General features: G+C 37.5%; 1 protein-coding gene across 12 annotated transcripts; it reads left to right on the forward strand.

The window, feature by feature from the left end:
* The first annotated feature begins 10938 nt into the window (after positions 1-10938).
* On the forward strand, positions 10939-18008 carry LOC148872698 (uncharacterized). Of its 12 annotated transcripts, none has more exons than XR_016106769.1 (8): positions 10939-11323; positions 11504-11601; positions 12094-12177; positions 12274-12331; positions 13804-13869; positions 17097-17260; positions 17371-17460; positions 17547-18008. XR_016106769.1 is itself a non-coding variant. In XM_088968038.1 (8 exons), exons 1-4 carry the CDS (start codon positions 11236-11238, stop codon positions 12293-12295), a joined length of 240 nt encoding a protein of 79 aa, XP_088824164.1. In that variant the 5' UTR covers positions 10999-11235; the 3' UTR covers positions 12296-12331; positions 13804-13869; positions 17097-17299; positions 17429-17460; positions 17547-18008. The 12 variants fall into 12 exon arrangements, 6 of the variants coding, with proteins under 6 accessions (XP_088824164.1, XP_088824161.1, XP_088824163.1 ...); XR_016106770.1 differs by having other exon boundaries at positions 10952-11323; positions 11454-11549; positions 17097-17299; positions 17429-17460; positions 17547-17681; XR_016106768.1 differs by having other exon boundaries at positions 10973-11323; positions 11504-11683; positions 17097-17299; positions 17547-17723.
* The last annotated feature ends 1611 nt before the right edge of the window (positions 18009-19619 follow it).

The following is a 19619-nucleotide window of genomic DNA, read 5'->3' on the forward strand; positions in this document are numbered from 1 at the left end:
CTTTGGTTTATTTGGTTAGCTATATGCGATATAGAAGTCTTACTTTTATCCACCATGTTATCAACATAAACCTCAATGTTTTCTCCTATTAAATCCTTAAATATTTTATTTAAAGGATACTGATAAGTTGCCCCGACATTCTTGAGGCCGAAGGCATGACTCGATAGAAGTACAATCCAATTTCAGTAATAAAACTAATTTTCTCTTGTTCTAAGGGGTCCATTAGAATCTCGTTGTCGCCCAAAAAGGTGTCCATGAAGCTCAGTAGCTTGAATCTTGGGGTGATATCAATTAGCCAAACCATGGGAGTGGGAAGCTGTCCTTCGAGTAGGCTTTATTCAAGTCGATGTAATCAATACACATGCACCATTTTCCATTTGCCTTCTTGACGAATACCACATTGGCTATCTAGTCCGAGTAATTTACTTCTCGTATGAAATCAGCATTTAGGACCTTCCCAACCTCCTTGATAATTGCTCTCCACTGATTTGGGGTGAAGTTCCTTTTCTTCTATTTCACAAGTATAAAATTCAGATTCATGTTTAGTTTGTGAGTAATAATAGTAGGTTCAATACTGGGTATGCCAATGGCTACCCAAGAAAAAACATCAAAATTTAATCAAAGGAATCTTACCAATTCAGCTTAGAGAGGGTATGAGAGGAGTGAGTCGATCTATACCTTCTTTTTGTGGTTGGTCTTAGAGAGAGGCACCAACACAAGTCTAGTTCGATGGGCTGTCCTTGGTTTTTGTCGATCTCAACCGACAAGTCTAGTTCGACAGGTAATGACTGCTTTCCTTTTAATGCCACAACATAGCACTTTCTTGATTGGAACTGATCCCCCCAAACTACACCTATCCCTTGTTCAGTTTGGAACTTCATGACGAGGTTCTATGTAGAAACAGTATCTTGGAGGGCATGAAAAACAAGAGGACTTAATATAACATTGTACAGTGGTGGTGTTTCAACAACTAAAAATTGTGTCATCACATTAACCTTGCTTAGTGTGGTCCCCACTATTACCAGCAAGTTAATCTTCCCAATTGGAGAGCAAGTTAATCTTCCCAATTGGATGAACTATGTCCCCACCGAAGCCAACCAATGGTATGTCAGTTGGGACGAGCTACTTCTAATCGAGTTTCATCTTCTCAAAGGAATCAAGCAATAAAATGCCAACAGAGATAGCACTATCTATCAAAATGCACTTTACCTCATAGTTCATCATGATCATTTTTACCACCAAGAATTTTTGTGAGGTAAGCAAACATCCTTCAAATCCTTTTCACCTGGCTTTGATTGCTTCAAAGGCAGGCTGCCTTCTCCAGACTGTAGCTCTTGAACTTACACATTTTAGGCGGTCTAGCTGCACCCAACCACTATTGATCTGCCAACAATCATTGCAATTACTCTAATGAGTTCTTCTTCTTCAACCTCCTCTTCTTAGTCTTTAGGCTGCTTAGCAGGTTAAGTGTCTCTCTTGACAAAGTGCTTGAGGTAGCCACATTGGATCAGCTCCTTGATCTTGTTCTTTAGGTCCTGACAGTAGTTTGTATCATGTTTGGTGGTCTGATGAAACTTGTAGTATCGATCCTGGTTTCTCTTTGTTGGGTTACCTCTCATGCGTAGGGGCCACTTCAAGAAGTTTGCCTATTTGATTTGCATCAAGATCTCACCCCTTTTGACATTTAGTGGGGTGTAGGAATGGTACCATCTAGGCGGAGTTCGCCTAGGCATTGTTCAAGATTGTCTAGATGGACCTCCTTTGTCAGGGCTTCACTTGCCAGTGCTTTCTCCTTGGTTCTCATCTTAATCCTTTATTTTCTCCTTCTCCTCATGGTCTCCCCATGCGTTGATGGCCTCTTTTGTGTTCATGTACTTCTCATCCCAATTGAGGAATTCAATCATCTTCTGGGGTGACTTCTTTGCTAGGGAGAATTAGAGATAACTGTCTTTAACCTCATGGGTGGTTGTTACTACTACCCCTGTTGAGTTGACGTTGCAAACTTGGAGGGCCTCTATGTTTAACCTCTAGATGTACTGTCGGAGGATTTCCTTAGGTTGTTGCTGAATGTTCATTTGATTAATTGGTAGTGGTCTTTGGATGTCATCGGATCATTGCAAAATGTGCCATGAATAGGTCGCTAAATTGTTTCCTACTCTCGATAGAGCCCGATGCAAGTCTCGAATACCACAACTGAGTTGTTTTCCAGAGTATGGTTGGGAAGGAGAGGAACATGCTTGCCTCTGAGGCCTCTTATAGTAGCATGAGTGCTTGGAATCTTTTAACATGGTCTAACAAGTTGGCAGCCTCATCGTAGGTCTCTAGGGTCGGTGTTTTGAAGTCTTTAGGGTGCGGCTCCAAGAATAGTTCAAGTGAGAAAGGAGATGCCCTGGTGAGCTTTAGGGCACCTGAGGTGCCAGACCGGTTGGGATTCATGATCTCTAGTTGTCTTTTTTGTGGTGTTGGGGGAGTTGAAGGGACTACTTGAGGTGCGGGCAATCAAATATTTTGGTTCCACATCAGAAGTTGTCCCCCCCCCCCCCATTGGCATGATGAGTTGCTCTTGAGCCGGCTGCTGTCAAGCTGCTTCTCTCTCCTCCCAAGCTCAAAGGCAGACATCCATGTGGTGCTATAGAGGTTTTGATATTTTGATGGTTTCCTCCAGAGGAGGATCTTCCCACTGTTTGCTAAGTACCTTCGTTCTTTGGGGAAGACATGATGATTAAAGATGAAAAAAGGGAATGACCTTTATGTTTGAGAGTTCCCACAGATGGTGCCAATCAATGATGGTTGAAAGTGTTGGATCCCTACTAATTGATGATGGTCGAAAGTGTTGGATCCCTATTGTTAATGACAACTCGGAGCTCAGCAAGTGTAGATAGAAGCTAAGTCTATAAGAAAAATGATGTTAGAGGGTCTAAGGGGATATTTTGGGTAAGGAACTCTGACGTTCAAGTCAGTATCAAGCTCTCCGAGATTATTAGGAAGCAATGAAGGAGGAATCAAAGCAAGAGTATATGTTTGGGCTAATGGTGACGTGAAGAGTCACCAAGATGCATACCTTCTAAGGGTGAAGAGTCACCCTTATATAGACCTTGAGGCTCAATGGTGACGTGTCTACATGTTTGGGCTGTTGGTGCTTATCCATCCGTTGCTTCCAAGATGCATCCACATGACACTGTGGGTGCTTTTATCTACTTCCCGCAGAGTAGGGGTGAGCAGGCCTATTGTTGCCAGGTAGGCATCGTGTTCGCGTACGCTTTGGACTGAATATCTAGTGCAAATGGAGAAGAGAGAAAGCATACCACGTAAGTTGGAGGCGTGTTGAGGTCAGGGAGACCCTCAGGTCGCGGACCGCCTAGGTCGAACAAGTATGTTGTGAGAGCAATGTAGCCAAATTGGGTGAGTTCTCTGGGCCAATAAGTCGATTTACCAAGATACTCTTTACTTAGGTTGGAGTTCTCTTGGGTTTCATAAATCAATCTCCGAGGTGCATTCAAGTGTGGTCCTACCACGTTTATTTCTGAGGTGGCATAAAGTGTTTCTCTTGCCACATGGCAGAACATGATTAGAGGGGTAAATCGACCCTCACCAAGAACAATTCTTCTAGTGCCACCTTAGATTGCATAAAAACATGGAAAGAAAACAAATAGAAGAAATAGGAAGAAGTATAAAAGAAGTGTTGCCCTTGCCAATTGACTAACTCTACCCCTACTGTTTACCTAATTGACTATCTTTATCTTTACTATTTAACTATTGTCTTAGAGTAACACTACTGTTTCTGACAATTGCTATTGTCGTTAAATCGAAAAAGGATGAAATGTCCTTTTTGCCCTTAAAAGAAAAACTCCCTCTTCCCCGACCTTTCTCACTATCATTTCTCTCTCCCATTCTCTCTTTCTCACTCTCCATAAACAAATCTACTGTTCATTGTCTTCTCCATTTGGACCCACGGGTAGTGAAGATTCTTCACCGTCTCTCTCTCTCTCTCTCTCTCTCTCTCTCTCTCTCTCTCTCTCACACACACACACACACACACACATACACACCCCCTTGCTCCTCACCACCACTAACCTCATTCCAACCACTGCTGTTACAACTCAAACCACCGATGACAGCCGCTCTCCGTTCCCTCCGCTTCTCTCTCTCTTCCCATATTGTAATGAGTTTCAACCAACTGGAAATGGATGTCCAGGAGAAAGGAAATTAATGTGAGAGACAAGCACAATAGAGTTTATTCAATATCTGAAATTCCTACAAATTAAAACCGAATAATAGACTCAAAAGTGCTTTCCACGGAAAGCTTTCAGACTCCTAATACAAAGCCAACATCCACAAATGGGGTGACAGAAAGTCGGGAAATGAGATGCTAGATTCAAAAGGTTGGGAAAGAGACTGATTTCGGTAATTTCCCACCAAGAAAAAAAAGAAAAGGGATATTGCTTTCATGATCGGAGAAACACCTCATGGTTTAAAAAGATTTGTTGTAGTAAGAGTCTCAGTGACAACGCAGATTGCAGAGTACAAAACAAAAGATGACAGAAACCTGGGAAAGAGGGAAGTTGGAATTGATTTGGAATGTGTCGGAGTATATAGATATCATCAGAATATAAAGCTCCCTCCCTCCCTGTTGGATTTTAATCTCATAAGAGATTAAATCCAATGGGTTTGATTGGTCAATTACATGAGAAATTGCACCTGCACACTTGATTGAAAAATCAGTTTTTCTCTTACAAAAACCCAGTTTTGAACTTGTCCCACATTGGAAAATTATAAGTTTTGTTTTCAGTATTTCAATAGGAGCTGATTTACACTCCTTAGAATTAGTAGAGGAGAGTTTGGGGATTCGATACCGCGCAACATGCGTGCACGCATGTGCGCGCGTGTGTGCGGCGCAATGAGGCGCACTTTGCTCGCACCCGCGTGGCTCGCGATGGACAGCTTTGGTTTTGGTGCATTGCTGACCGTTGATCACCGTTGATGAGATCAATGGTCACGATTCGATCAGGTGTGATCAAGAGGCACAATTCAAAGTTAACAGTCACCAACTGTTAACTACTTTTTAAACAGTCACAATGCTTGAAATTGTGACTGTTCAAGGTGCCTTCTCTAAACCAACACCTACATTTTCCTCATACCTCTTCACAAATTATTTAAGGAGCATGAATCAGACTCCAAATCACACAATTTCGAAATTCACTCTCTCTCTCTCTCTCTCAATCCGGTCTGCTACAGTCTCATAGAAGGTTTCTTTGGAGACTCTTCAACTTTGCTGGTTACAGATTCTCGCCCAAGGCTCTGTTGTATCTTGGGAACGAATTTGCCTGTAACCCAATAGCAAACTCAGTAAAACTAAGTGGGGGCAAATAACGTTCTAAAGACAGTGTTTTCAGACGCGCCTCAGAACTTCTCCTCCAAAGTTACAGTGACCCCATCTTCCCCAACAATTTTAGAACGTTATACTGCAATGGAGGCGGAAGCAAGCATGACTTCGATCAAGATGATGAACCAAGATCTTGTTCGACTAGACCAGTTCGATGGAGCAAATTTCAGCCGATGGCAAGACGAGATGATCTTCTTTCTGACCACACTGAAGCTATACTATCTGTTGGAACCGAATCTACAACCAGTTTCTGAACCCACTGACAAATACTCAGAGAAACTAAAGAAGGAAAGAGCAAAACGAGAAGATGACTCACTTCTGTTCCGAGGACACATACTGAATGCTTTATCAGACCGGCTCTACAACTTCTACAAGGAACTTACATCTCCAAAAGAAGTATGGAAGGCCCTGGAATTCAAATACAAAGTGCAAGAAGCAGGTACGAATAAGTATCTTATTGCAGAATACTTTGACTTCACCATGAACGATCATAAACCCATACTAGAGCAAGTTCATGAACTATAGGTGATAGTCAATAAAATTCGATCCCTTAACATTATCCTTCCTGAATCTTTTCAAGTGGGAGCAATCATTGCCAAACTTCCACCCTCTTGGAAGGATTACAGGAAGAAGCTTCTGCACAAGGCTGAAAAACTTACATTGGAGCAAATTCAGCAACACCTTCGTATTGAAGAAGAGTCTCGGTTTAGAGACAGTAGGGATAAGTCCCTGACCGGTATCCTGAACTCTAAGGTCAATTTTGTGGAAAACAGATCGAAGAAGACTAACCCTGCATTACAAGTGAAGAAGAAGGATGGGAACTTCAAGAAGAGCAACAATAAGAAATGATCCTTCTATGTTTGTGGAAAGAAGGGGCACTATGCCCGAGTCTGCCGACATCGGAAAGGCAAAACCAAGTCTGCAAACATGATAGAAGACAATCTCGTGACCATGATTACTGAAGTCAACATGGCAGAATCGTGTTCTGGATGGTGGTTTGATTCAGGCGCCACAGTCCATGTTTGCAAGGACAACTCCTTGTTCAAGACATATGAAGAAGTGACTGATGGCCAGGAAGTACAGATGGGAAACCAAACATGTGCCAAAGTTGCTGGAAAAGGCAACGTAGAGTTGAACTTCACCTCTGAAAAGACACTAACTCTCCTGAATGTTCTCCATGTTCCTGACATTAGAAAGAACTTGGTCTCAGTAAATTTTGTTTGTAAGAGGGGATTCAAAGTTGTCTTTAAATCCGACAAACTAATCCTATCCAAGAATGGAATGTTTGTTGGAAAGGGATATGGTTGTAATGGTATGTTCAAATTAAGTATTAATGAAGGAAAAGTTTCTGCTTATATTGTTGATTCTTTCTCTTTATGGCATGATAGATTAGCACACTTGAATTTGTGTAAAATCTAAAATGAATCAACTGAAAAATGTGAAATACGTGTAAAATCTAAAATGACTAAGAAACCTTTCCCTAATATTGAGAGAAATTCTCAATTTCTAGAACTAATCCATTATGACATCTGGGAACTTAATGGTGTATTAACTAGAGGAGGTAAGAGATACTTCATAACATTTATAGATGACATTTCTAGGTACACATATGTCTACCTTATGAGAACTAAGGATGAAGCCTTTGACATGCTTAAACTATATAAGACTGAAGTTGAAAATCAACTAGAAAAGAAAATTAAAATCCTTAGAAATGATAGGGGTGCTGAATACTTTAAAAATGAGTTTAATTCTTTCTATGAATAATTTGGAATAATACATCAGTGTTCTGCTTCCTATACTCCTCAACATAATGGCTTGGTTGAAAAGAAAAATAGAACACTTACAGAAATGATAAACTGCATGTTGTTAAAAGCTAATGCACCCTTAAACCTGTGGGGGAAAACACTCCTAATAGCCTGCCATTTACATAACAGAATTGTTTATAGAGTTAATAACAAATGCCCATATGAATTATGGACAGGAAGAAAGCATAATTTAACATATCTAAAAATGTGGGGGTGCTTAGCATATTATAGAGTTCCAGTTCCTAAAAGAACCAAATTAGGACTCAGAGCTAAGAAAAGTATGTTTGTTGGATATGCAGAACATAGCAAGGCCTATAGGCTTCTAGACTTAGAGTCCAACATAATAATTGAAACTAGAGATATTGAATTCTTTGAAAATAAACTGTGTTCTGAACCTACAGAAAATGACAGAGAAACTCAGATCTCAATACCTATTGATAATAATGAGACTGAAAGAAGAAATGACACAACTGTAACACCTGCAATAGGACTTAAAAGAAGTCAAAGACATAACAAAGAAACATGTAGGTTATGATTTTATCTCTACTCAGTCAATTGTATTTTTGGTTGAGGCTGATAGAGAGAAGATTTTAAATAAGATACCTATTGTCCTAAACATTGAAAATGATCCAAAAACCTACAGTGAGGCCATGACCTCTAGAGATGCTGCATTTTGGAAGGAAGCTATAAATGATGAAATTGATTCAATAATGTCAAATAACACATGGGTACTAGTAGATCTGCCTCTAGGATCAAAACCAATAAAATGTAAATAGGTGTTTAGAAGAAAATACAACACTGATGGAACTGTACAAACTTTTAAGGCTAGATTGGTAGCAAAAGGATTTAGTCAAAAGGAAGGGATTGATTACTTTGACACCTATGCACCAGTGGCTACAACAACTTCCGTTAGAACACTCATAGCATTAGCATCCATTTATCACTTATCTGTTCACCAAATGGATGTTAAAACAGTTTTCTTAAATGGTGATTTAAATGAAGAGATTTATATGGAACAACTAGAAGGATTTGTTCTTCTTGGAAATGAGGAAAAAGTCTGTAAACTGGTTAAATCACTATATGGATTAAAACAAGCACCTAAACAGTGGCATGAGAAATTTGATTCTTGCATCATAGCTTTTGGTTTTAAACATAATAGTGCTGATAGATGTATCTACTCTAAATTCACTGAAAACTATGGAGTAATTGTGTGCCTTTATGTTGATGATATGCTTATTGTGGGTACAAATATGATTGGCATAAATGAAACTAAAAACTACTAATCCTCTATCTTCAAGATGTAAGATTTAGGAGAAGTAGATACCATCTTGGGAATAAAAGTTAAAAAGCATAGTAGTAGTTATGCATTAAGCCAATCACATTATATTGAGAAAGTACTTGAGAAATTTAAGCATTTAGGGTTTAAAGAATATAGCACGCCATATGTTTCTAGTATAAAACTAGTAGAAAATACTGGTAGAGTAATTGCACAACTTGAGTATGCTAGTGCAGTAGGGAGCTTGATGTATGTTATGCTTTGTACCAGACCTGATATTGCATTTGCAGTAAGTAAACTCAGTCGGTTTACAAGTAATCCCGGTGCAGAACATTGGAAGAAAATTGGGAGAGTTCTTGGGTATCTCAAGAGAACCTTGGAACTCAGCTTATTTTACTGTGATTATCCAGCTGTACTAGAAGGGTACACTGATGCAAGTTGGATTACCGGTAATGGAGATAACAAGTCCACATCTTGATGGATTTTCATCCTTGGTGGGGATGCAATCTCTTGGGCATCCAAGAGACAAACTTGTATATCTCACTCGACCATGGAATCTGAATTCATAGCCTTAGCGGCTACTGGAAAAGAGGCTGAATGGATTAGAAATTTATTATTGGATATAAAACTTTGGCCTATTCCTATGCCTCCAATTTCCATTTACTGTGATAGTGAGACAATTTTGTCAAGAGCCTACAGTGGTACCTACAATGCTAAATCCAGACATATAAGTCTGAGACATGAATTTGTTAGGCAACTGATTCAAGATGGAGTCATTACTATAACCTATGTGAGGTCAAGTAAAAATTTGGCTGATCCTCTTACCAAGGGCTTGGCTAGAGAATTGGTAAGAATGACAACCAAAGAGATGAGATTAAAACCCTTTACTTAGTCACCTGTAATGGTAACCCAATCTAAACTAAAAAACCATCAGTATTGGGTTTAATGGGTAACAACAAGTTACAGCAATGTGACTATTAGCACTGACATTGAGAAATTTCCCATCACAACATAAACAGTGCTGTCTGTTATGATGAGAGGTTGAGATAAACTCTTAATGAAGTTCTGAAATGTGTCAAATAACAGAGCACATAGTGGAACTTCACCTATGTGAACATAGAAGTGGTGCCGCTTCTCATGAGGGTTTGGGTTTGCTCTCGGGATTGTTCATGAAACCAGGAAAGAAGCACATGGCCATAACAGTGCTGAGCAAAACTTGAAACTCTTGCAAAGACTGGACATTTTTATGTGTATAGGTGTCTCCGGTCTGTCTTGAGAGTAATTGGTTTAAGGTCTTACCACCAATAACTTTGACAAGGCTCTGAGATAACTATACTAACAAGAGGTTTAAGTTGATAAACACCTTTTGTATGCATAACTGTGTCATAGTAATTTGGATTAAGAGAGAACTATGTAATTGATCAATCAATGTGGGGGATTGTTGGATTTTAATCTCATAAGAGATTAAATCCAATGGGTTTGATTGGTCAATTATATGAGAAATTTCACCTGCACACTTGATTGAAAAATCAGTTTTTCTCTTACAAAAACCCAGTTTTGAACTTGTCCCACATTGGAAAATTATAAGTTTTGTTTTCAGTATTTCAATAGGAGCTGATTTACACTCCTTAGAATTAGTAGAGGAGAGTATGGGGATTCGATACCGTGCAACGCGCGCGCGTGTGTGCGGCGCAATGAGGCGCACTTTGCTCGCACCTGCGTGGCTCGCGATGGGCAGCTTTGGTTTTGGTGTGTTGCTGACTGTTGATCACCGTTGATGAGATCAACGGTCACGATTCGATCGGGTGTGATCAAGAGGCACAATTCAAAGTTAACAGTCACCAACTGTTAACTACTTTTTAAACAGTCACAATGCTTGAAATTGTGACTGTTCAAGGTGCCTTCTCTAAACCAGCACCTACATTTTCCTCATACCTCTTCACAAATTATTTAAGGAGCATGAATCAGACTCCAAATCACACAAGTTTGAAATTCACTCTCTCTCTCTCTCTCAGTCCGGTCTGCTACAGTCTCACAGAAGGTTTCTTTGGAGACTCTTTAACTTTGCTGGTTGCAGATTCTCGCCCAAAGCTCTGTTATATCCTGGGAACGAATTTGCCTGTAACCTAATAGCAAACTCAATAAAACTGAATGGGGGCAAATAACGTTCTAAAAACAGTGTTTTCAGACACACCTCAGATCTTCTCCTCCAAAATTACAGTGACCCCATCTTCCGCAACACTCCCTCTCTCTCTCACTATTTCCAGCAACATACAAAAAAAACAGTTGCTAAAAATCATATATAGCAACCATATGTTTTGTTCGTGGCTATATGGTGCCTTCTCATATATAGCTTAGCCACCGTATCATAGCCCATGGCTATAATATAATTTACTGAGATGGTTTTAAAAATAACAGATGCTATATTTTCTTCTCAGCAATATGAAACCGTGCCTAATTTATCTGTGTGGGTATTTTTGTAATTTTATTCACCCGTGCATTTCCTTCCCGCTCGCGCGTTTCATCTTCCCTCTATCGATCTCTGCTCGCACATTCCTTCCCTTCTATCGAACTCTTTTCGTCTTCCCTTCTATCGATCTCTACTCGCGTGGTGTTCATCTGGGTAGCCCACACATTCCATCCTACTCGCACGTTTCTGTTCTCTTTCACTCTTTTCATCTTCCCTTCTCCGTCGATCTCTTCTCGCATGGTATTCATTTGTGTAGGTGGTCGGAGTTCAAGGATTTGTAGGGTTTTTGGATTTCAAATGCATGTGGTGTTTTTTTTGTTTGCAAATTGCGGATCCTGTGAAGTCACTTCTGTCTGCTGAATACGCTGAAGTTGTGGCTATTTTAGAGTGTACGTTGCTTTGCTACCTTAAGCCTAGGAATTCAAGAACTTAGTATCTTCTGTGATTCAGTCAATGTTGCTAATACTATAAACCAGAAATCTTTTGATCCGTTGTTTCATGATTTATATGATCTGTCAGGTGTAAATTTCAAGTTGTTCTCTGTTGCCCGTGTTTCTATCTCTTTGCAGCTCATATGCTGGTAGCAAAAGGAAAGATGGGTTCTGAAGCTGTTTGGTTGGTTCCCCCTTTGTGGCTACTTCCTCTGGTGGTTTCTAAATTCAAAAGGGTCAGGACTCAGGAGTGGATAATGAGGAAAATTTGGATGTCCACTGTCGGCAGGAATTCTTCCCTACCTAGAGTGTATAGGGGTTTACATAAAACCATTATCTTTATTTATTTGAATTTTTTAATTAAAAAGTCCAAAATTAAAGGTTGTACATTCCCAACTCTCAAGACAGAACACCCTCTTCTTTCCAAAAACCCTTTACTGTTGTTTCGTCTTCTCTCCCATATCTTACCTCTTTCGTCTCTGCCTCCCCACGGAACTATATTCAGGACTAGTAGTTCTAGGCAGCACTTCTTATTTGTGAAGTTTCATAAGTTAGAATATTAGATTGACAAGATTTTTTTTTCTAAAGCAAACCCATGTTCAGGAAAATTTTACTGATACTTTTACCACCTCTTCACCTTTCTATTTTTGGAAGTTGGCTAAATTCTACTTGGATGACAGTTTTTAGAATTGGTTTCTGATAAAATCTTATTAACTTGCATTTGGCAGTTGGCACTACACTTGTTCTGTGCTTATAGCTATCTCCATAGTTGGCATTGCAATGGTGGCAGTTGTTGATATGCATTATGTGAAGTAATGGAATTTAAGATTTTTGAACACTTTGCCTTTTTCTCTTATATATTTTAGTAAACTATTTACTCATTGTTATTATTATCATTTTTTGTTTAGGATCCCATTGTTAGTGGTATAGAGGACAAGACTGCAGCCTGGACCTTTCTTCCCAAAGGTGTGTTATTATCTAAACTTGTGCTCAATATTCTAAATTATGCATTAGAGTTCTTTCAGTTATAGCTTATTTAGACTACCAATTAAATATAGTTTTTATGTGTTTACATGCCCCTTTTTTTCTAATTGGAGTATGCATAGTTGGGGCCCCCTAAACCCCTACAAACATCAAGAAAAATATGAATTTTTGTGGGCTAGGGGTGTGGTTTGGTCTTCAAATCCTGTATAGCTGAGTTATGTTCGAGTCAAGAGGAGGAATCAGTCACTCGTTTATTAATTGCATGTCTGTACATATCACAAATGTGGGAGTGTTTTTCCATTCCTTATGCCTCCAATACCCGAGGGTCCAATTTTTCCAAAGGACATCCGCTAAAATTAAGTTTGATGGACCCATGAAAGGGAAGGGGTCTCCAGATGCATTATGATAGGCAATTTGAGCTTGTTCTCTTACTGGTTTTACTACTGAAGTCTCTACACATTCACTGCAATGATGCAGCTATAGTTCGCTATTGTCTAAAAATATCATCAAATGTGAAGTTTAGAAATAATTTAGTTGTCCTCACCCAATGTGTTGTCACCTTTACGATTATTCTTTCAATCAGAGCCTGTTTACTTCTTTCCTCTCTTCCCAATTTGACTAAAGAACTGTCACTCTTGAACATTTTTTAAATGATTCAACCCTAGCTTTCCAAGGGAAGAACCAAGATGTACCAAATAAGGATGGAATTACTTGCTGAAGTTTCAGTCTTTCTCCCAAAACAATCATAACTGAAAAGTATGTTGCCATGCAACACTTATGAATTAAATATGAAATCCTCTCATAAATGTAGAATATCATCTGTCTAATTCAATGTTTGGACAAACACACACCTGCATTAGGTGGCCAAGTGGGCAATTCAAATCTCTCCAACAGATCCCTTGAAGAACCATGCTCATAGAAGTGTAAGATGGCTTATGCAGTTTTTTTCCTTTTAAATTTTGGGAGACCACCATAAATTTCATGTGTCAAATTCATGGTCATTTAATTTCCAGCCACACAAGAGTCATTTATCTAACCTGTCCTCTAAATATAATGTTTCATAGGGCTGCTACTCTATTAATATGATAATTGTAGGCTAGGGGAGTAGGCCTATAGGCTCTACACATTACTTTTGGGCCATTTGTAAGTGTATGGTCTACGATAGGACTTGATATTTATGTAAGTATCAACACTTTTAAGTCTAAAAAAAGCAAAGAACCTCAAAACTGGGTTTTGAGATTTTAGGGCTTTAAAGGCACAAGTCTTCAAACCTTTTCAAGCATAACTATATTCAACAGATTTAGGTCAGACCTAGAATGGGTGGGATTCATTGGCATTTAGAGATATTAAGATATATACTCCTAGGTTCCTTTAAATGATTTCATTTCTGATACTAAAATTCTTTATCCTATCCTTAAGATTATTTACTTATATTGATTATTGTGAATTTATAGGATTGATTATATTCATAAGGCATTTTGTGTGGGCTTTGTGACATCTAGGTTGCTTTGGAAAATGATGTAAGTAACAACTTCATTGTTTAATTTGTTTATTCTTTTGGCTATCTTTTCTAATATTGGAATGCCATGGAATGTGCTATGAACATGCTTTATATGATATTGGAGTGATATGGATATGCTAACTGGCATGGGGAGGAGTTTTAGGGGATTAAATAAATCCACCACATAGATGTGTGATATTGGAGTGCTATGGATATGCTAACCGGCATGGTGAGGATTTTTTTCTTTCTAATTCTGTGGGTTAATTTTAATATTTATAAGATTTATTGATATTGGAGTGCCATAGGTTATTTATTTTTTAAAATTCTGATGTGTATATGCTTTATATGTTATCATATTGCCATGAGATGTGCTAACCCACATAGTGAATTAGTGATGAGCTTTAGGGGACTTTATAAATCTGCTATGTGATTATTTATCTTTTTTGTTTTTTGCTTAATCAAATAAGATTTTCAATTGGCAGCAAGGCTTTTGCATGACAATTACTAAATTTCATGAACTCCATTTTTTTTCTTTTATATACTAATATTACAGATTAGTTGAAACACTCAATGGTGGGGGATAGGAGTTGGATGTATATGCAGAGGTAAAATTGTTATAAAGAAAAGATTCTTATATATCTAGGTTAGATTCAACATTTTAAGGGCTCATATTTTATCTTTGGTCAATGTATGAATACATATGAATTCATAGATGGAGTTGTTCATTTTTTGAACTGGGCTGAGGCTAATTCATAATAGGATGGAAAAATTGTGTCCATGTATAAACTATTGCAATGGTAGATGGGCAACAAGGGATGAGGTGGCAGGCCATCTTTTTGCTAGGGGTTTTGTAAATAATTGTAGGCATTGGGAATTCCATGGGAAGATCCATTGCCTCGTGTACCATATCATGAGCCAATAGCTAACCCTTGTGAGATACATGATGATATTCATGAAATGTTATATGATACATTTCCAATGAAGAATGCTAATGATGAGTTTCAAGAGTTAAGTCATTTGACATGGTAATTGCTTTGATTAAAGATTCTCTTCCTGAAGGTGAAAGGTGTCCAAAGAACTATTATGAGACAAAGAAGATAATTAGAGATTTAGGATTCGGGTATGAGAAAATAGATGCATGTCCCAAACACTGTATGTTGTTTTGGAAGGAGAATGCAAATTTAGAATCGGGTTCTCATTGTGGTGAATCAAGATGGAAGAGAGAGACATTAAATTCAGAGAAAAATAGTAAGAAGGTTGTTGCTTGTGTTCTTCGACATTTTCCTTTGAAGCCGAGGCTAAAGAAGTTGTTTATGTCATTAAAGGCAGCTTCTGACATGAGGTGGCATTATGATAAACGTAATGATAATGATGAGGTATTACGACATCTTGCTGATTCTTTTGAATGGCAAAGTTGTATTTGTACTCCTTCCAAATGGAGCCTATGGCATCCATAGTCCATACGATCCAAAATTGTCCAAATGGTAGCCAAGATGATGATGGAGGGTGTTCCATGCCAGAACTGGATCTATACAGGGGGTTAGTTCGGATCAGGTAGGCATACTCACTTGCCTTTGCCCCTGGGGTCGTATTTCAATTTTTCCATACTTTTTCTAGCAATATTGATAACTCTTCTCAAATGTTTATAGATATGGCTACCACTTACAACTTTTATGATACTAGTTGATTAGTTACAAGTTTTTTTTCCAGTATCATAGTTGAACCCCAATTATAAATATATTGCAATTTGTGTTAAAAAAATAAATGCCAAAGATGAGCTCTATCCTCTCATTCTCAAGTCTCAAGACCCCAGAGACCTGTGACTTACCTTAGGTGATGGTTGTTTTTTATTATTTATTTAAGAGAATACGGTGAAATGATTTGTGCATGCTCTTTGATCCATGGCAGTCCCTCCACAGAAGTATAGAACCTGCTTTTTTTTTTTTTGTATTATAAGTATAGAATCTGCTAGGTCACCTAATGAGTCATTTCCTATTTGACATAAATAACTGTTTTTTTTGTTGCAAAAATATTTTGCCCACCAAAATTATCTAGTGCTAGTTCATTCTGTTTGCGGTTCTTGGCTTATTGGATATTGATATCAAGCTTTTTTTAATGTACAAAAACAGAGGTAAATTGTTGAAACCTCCCCTGAAGTTTATTACTATTGCTGAAATCTCCCCTAAATTTTTTGATACAATTCCATGTAGACCCCCCTTTAGTAAAACCTTCTAACATGAAAATGCCCAACATACCCATAAAGTTACTATGGAGGTTAGCTTCCCTTCCATTTAGGTTGTCTCTAATATTGATTGGTTTCTCAAAGTAGAAGAAAAGTGATAACCAGGTCAAGAAAGAAGACCATGCTCTGGACAATAAACTCTCTTTGTGAAGGCAAGCCATCCAGAGACAAATTCTGCATTATACAAGCATTCATTGAATTTGACTTTTTTTAAATTATGTTTTATATATTGAATGGTGGGAAACCAATAAATTCTGATATTGTTTATTAGCATCATATTCTATGAGAGTTCTATAAGAGCCCCTCTTTGGCTTGCCATTCAACCTTCATGTTGTTCCAAATGCATTTAGTTCAGCAACTTGTTCAGTAACTGATATTTGGGCACTTGTGAGGGCCACACCATAGATGGGCTTTCTTTGTTGCACCATCTGATTTTGATTCCCTTGGATTTTTTTTCTAGGGCATCAAAAAGAAAACGATCTCAAACAAATCGAGTGTAGCACGTCCCAAATTCTTAATTAAATAGGGAAGTTGAAAAACAAGAGACTGAAACACAAAAACCACAGCAATCTCATTTGCAACACCCTCAAGCTTCTCAACCCCAAGTAGCCCTTTGCCCTCTCATCATTCTCAGAAGAAAACTGAAGACCAATTACCCCCACAAATAGAGTCTTCACAGCACAAGAAAACAAGAGGCCCCACTTTTTGAAAAGATGTGTATAAAATAAATGATAATGAGCGTATTTCTGTATCTTTTAATAAGTATGGTCAGCCAGAAGATGGAAAATTGTCTCAGTTTATTAGCACAATAGCACATAATGGAAATATTGTACTTGTTGATGTGGATAGTTGGAAGAAAGTATTGAATACAACTAAAGATCGTGCTTGGGGTTTTATCAGGGTATTCTTTTCAATTTATTCACTATTTTGAACATTTTTCAAATAATCAAATATGTGTGACGAATTATGATATATAAAATTTCGTTCTTACATATGCAATGCAGGATAAGTTTGATGTTTCAGATGATCGTAAAGAATGGTGTTTAAAGGACCTAACTGCAAAATGGAAGCAATGGAAGTGCATTCTACATCAGGATTTTTATAAGCCTAAAGTTCCAATAGAAGAACAACTTACTCCTCCAACGGATCGTGTTGTTAAAGAACAGTGGTAAATTTGCTTCAAATGTGGCAATCAGAAAAATTTAAGGTATGCAAATTAAAATCATTTCTTATATAAACATATACTAATATATTGTTTTTGTTACTTTTCTTTATTAGACATTTAGCAAAGTAAACAAAAACAATCGTGCTTTGAAGAAAATAAACCATTGTGCAGGAACAAAAAGTTTAGCACGGATTCGCAAAGAGGTAAAGTTTCAATTTTATATTTTCTAATTAACTATTAAAATTTATTTGGTAACCATAAGGTATTAATTTTGTATATATGAAAATAGGCAGAAGAGGCTGGGGAAGTATTAGACAGGGCTACTCTTTTTAAAAGAACACATACATGGCAGACCTATCAATGATGCATCTGCAGAGATTATGGTTTATACTTGGATTATTTTTTATTTGTGGTGTTTTTTTAACTCATCGCCCAAGATGATATTTTTGCTCAAATCATCGGTAAACCAGAAAGGCGTGATCGAGTGTGCTTGATGGGAGTAGGTCCAACTCCAACAAATTTATGGGGACCTGAACCAAGGAAGCGCATTTCAAATATTGAATTGGAGATTGAAAATCGACAATTAAAAGATAAAATCAGTAACTTAGAGGGCAAAATGAAGGATATGGCTATAAAATTTTCTGAATTAAGGAATCTTGTGCTAGGTAGAAAAGTAAGTATTGTTTCTTACAATACCTAAACAATTATACATATACCAATTGGATTGACTATAATGTTGAAAATGTTGAAAATGTTTCTTTAAATTCTCCAACACCAAATGCATTCCTCTACTAATAGCTATAATGTAGTGGTAACCCCACATGAGGTAAATGTATGGTTATAAAATACTAATTTATTATAAATAAACAATATTTAATATCTATACTACTAATTATTAGGAAATACGAGTTGGGAGCATTCCTTCACATATGGGCAACAATCAATCTGTTCAATGTGCTAGTGAAAATTTGGATGAGGTATTCTTAGTATGATATAATAAATACTATTTCTCTTAAAAAATACAATTATAATCCTAAAATGATTTAATGTACATGCATTCAAACATGTGAAGATCCTTTACCTAGGATATGATAAGAAAGACATAAAATGTTGGTGGGTGATGAAAATGTGGTAATATGGTAACTCTTGGAGATGCACTTGGATCTCACATTACATGAGTTAAATCAACGGTAACATGTAATGCATATAAAACTCTTACATTATTTAATTTATATATCTAATTATTGACATCAATCCTTATGTATTCATTTTTGTTGAACATAACGGACTAAAGTTTATGATCCAAAGCGAAGGACGTGAGGATGATGCACGTGCATATAATGAACTATTCAGATGTAATGAGAAAATTTTGTTAATTCTCTTTTCTTTTTTTTTTGTGATGAAAAAAATTTATTAAAAGTGTGTATTGAACAAAAACTACTATGAATATTTTGTATAAGTTTGTACACCAATATCCGCCACTGACAAAACACCGTGGCTAAACCGTTGCTATATCCTTTAGCAATAGTTTTTTTGTATCTTTTTGCAACGGTTTTGTCCATTGCCAAAGCCGATTTTTCCTATGGTGTCTCCTCTTCCTTCTTCTCTCTTTCTCCTCTTTTCCCTTTTTTTTTCTACTACCTCTCATTTTCGTCACCTCTATTTTCCATGACCACTGCAATGACTCATAGCAGTGGCAATGTAGTGGTTCAGTCCGATGTCGATTCCCAGTTCTGGCGAGCTTCAAGCGATGCTGAAGGAGCGGCATGAGTCTAAAGTCTTAGATCTGAGATCTAGTGAGTGAGATGGCATGGAGTCTCTGATATGAGATCCGGTGAGGGAGACAACATGGAGTCTTAGATATGAGATTTGAGAGATACTTAGATCTATGATTTTCTAGTTAACCTTTGCAAGAGCAGTCCATAATGCGGCGAAAGGTGAGAGAGAGATTTGAAAGGGTGTTTTTGGAATTTTTGAAAAAATATCGGTCACATGATGTCATATGTGACTGAGTGTGACGGAAAGTTAACGGTAGGGGAGGTTTTAGTCAATTATCAAAAAACTTAGGGGTACTCTAAGACAATAGTTAAACAATAGGGGTAGAGTTAGTCAATTAATTAAACAGTAGGGATAGTTTAAGAAATTTCCCTTTTTTTACTAGTTCGGTTGAAATTCAAATTTTTTGTATTGATGTATAACTATGGGAATGCAAATGATTTGGATGCAAATTCTGATTTATTTTTGTTTCAAATTTTATTTTATTTTATTTGATTGTAGGCAAATGAAATAAAATAAGACCCTGAAGCAGAATAAAATAAAACCCAAAACAAAATTATACCAGAATTTGCATTCCTTTCATTTG

Source organism: Nelumbo lutea, chromosome 2 (assembly GCF_056320005.1).
Source record: "Nelumbo lutea isolate HS-2025 chromosome 2, American lotus-T2T, whole genome shotgun sequence".
In the NCBI taxonomy this organism is placed as follows: domain Eukaryota; kingdom Viridiplantae; phylum Streptophyta; class Magnoliopsida; order Proteales; family Nelumbonaceae; genus Nelumbo; species Nelumbo lutea.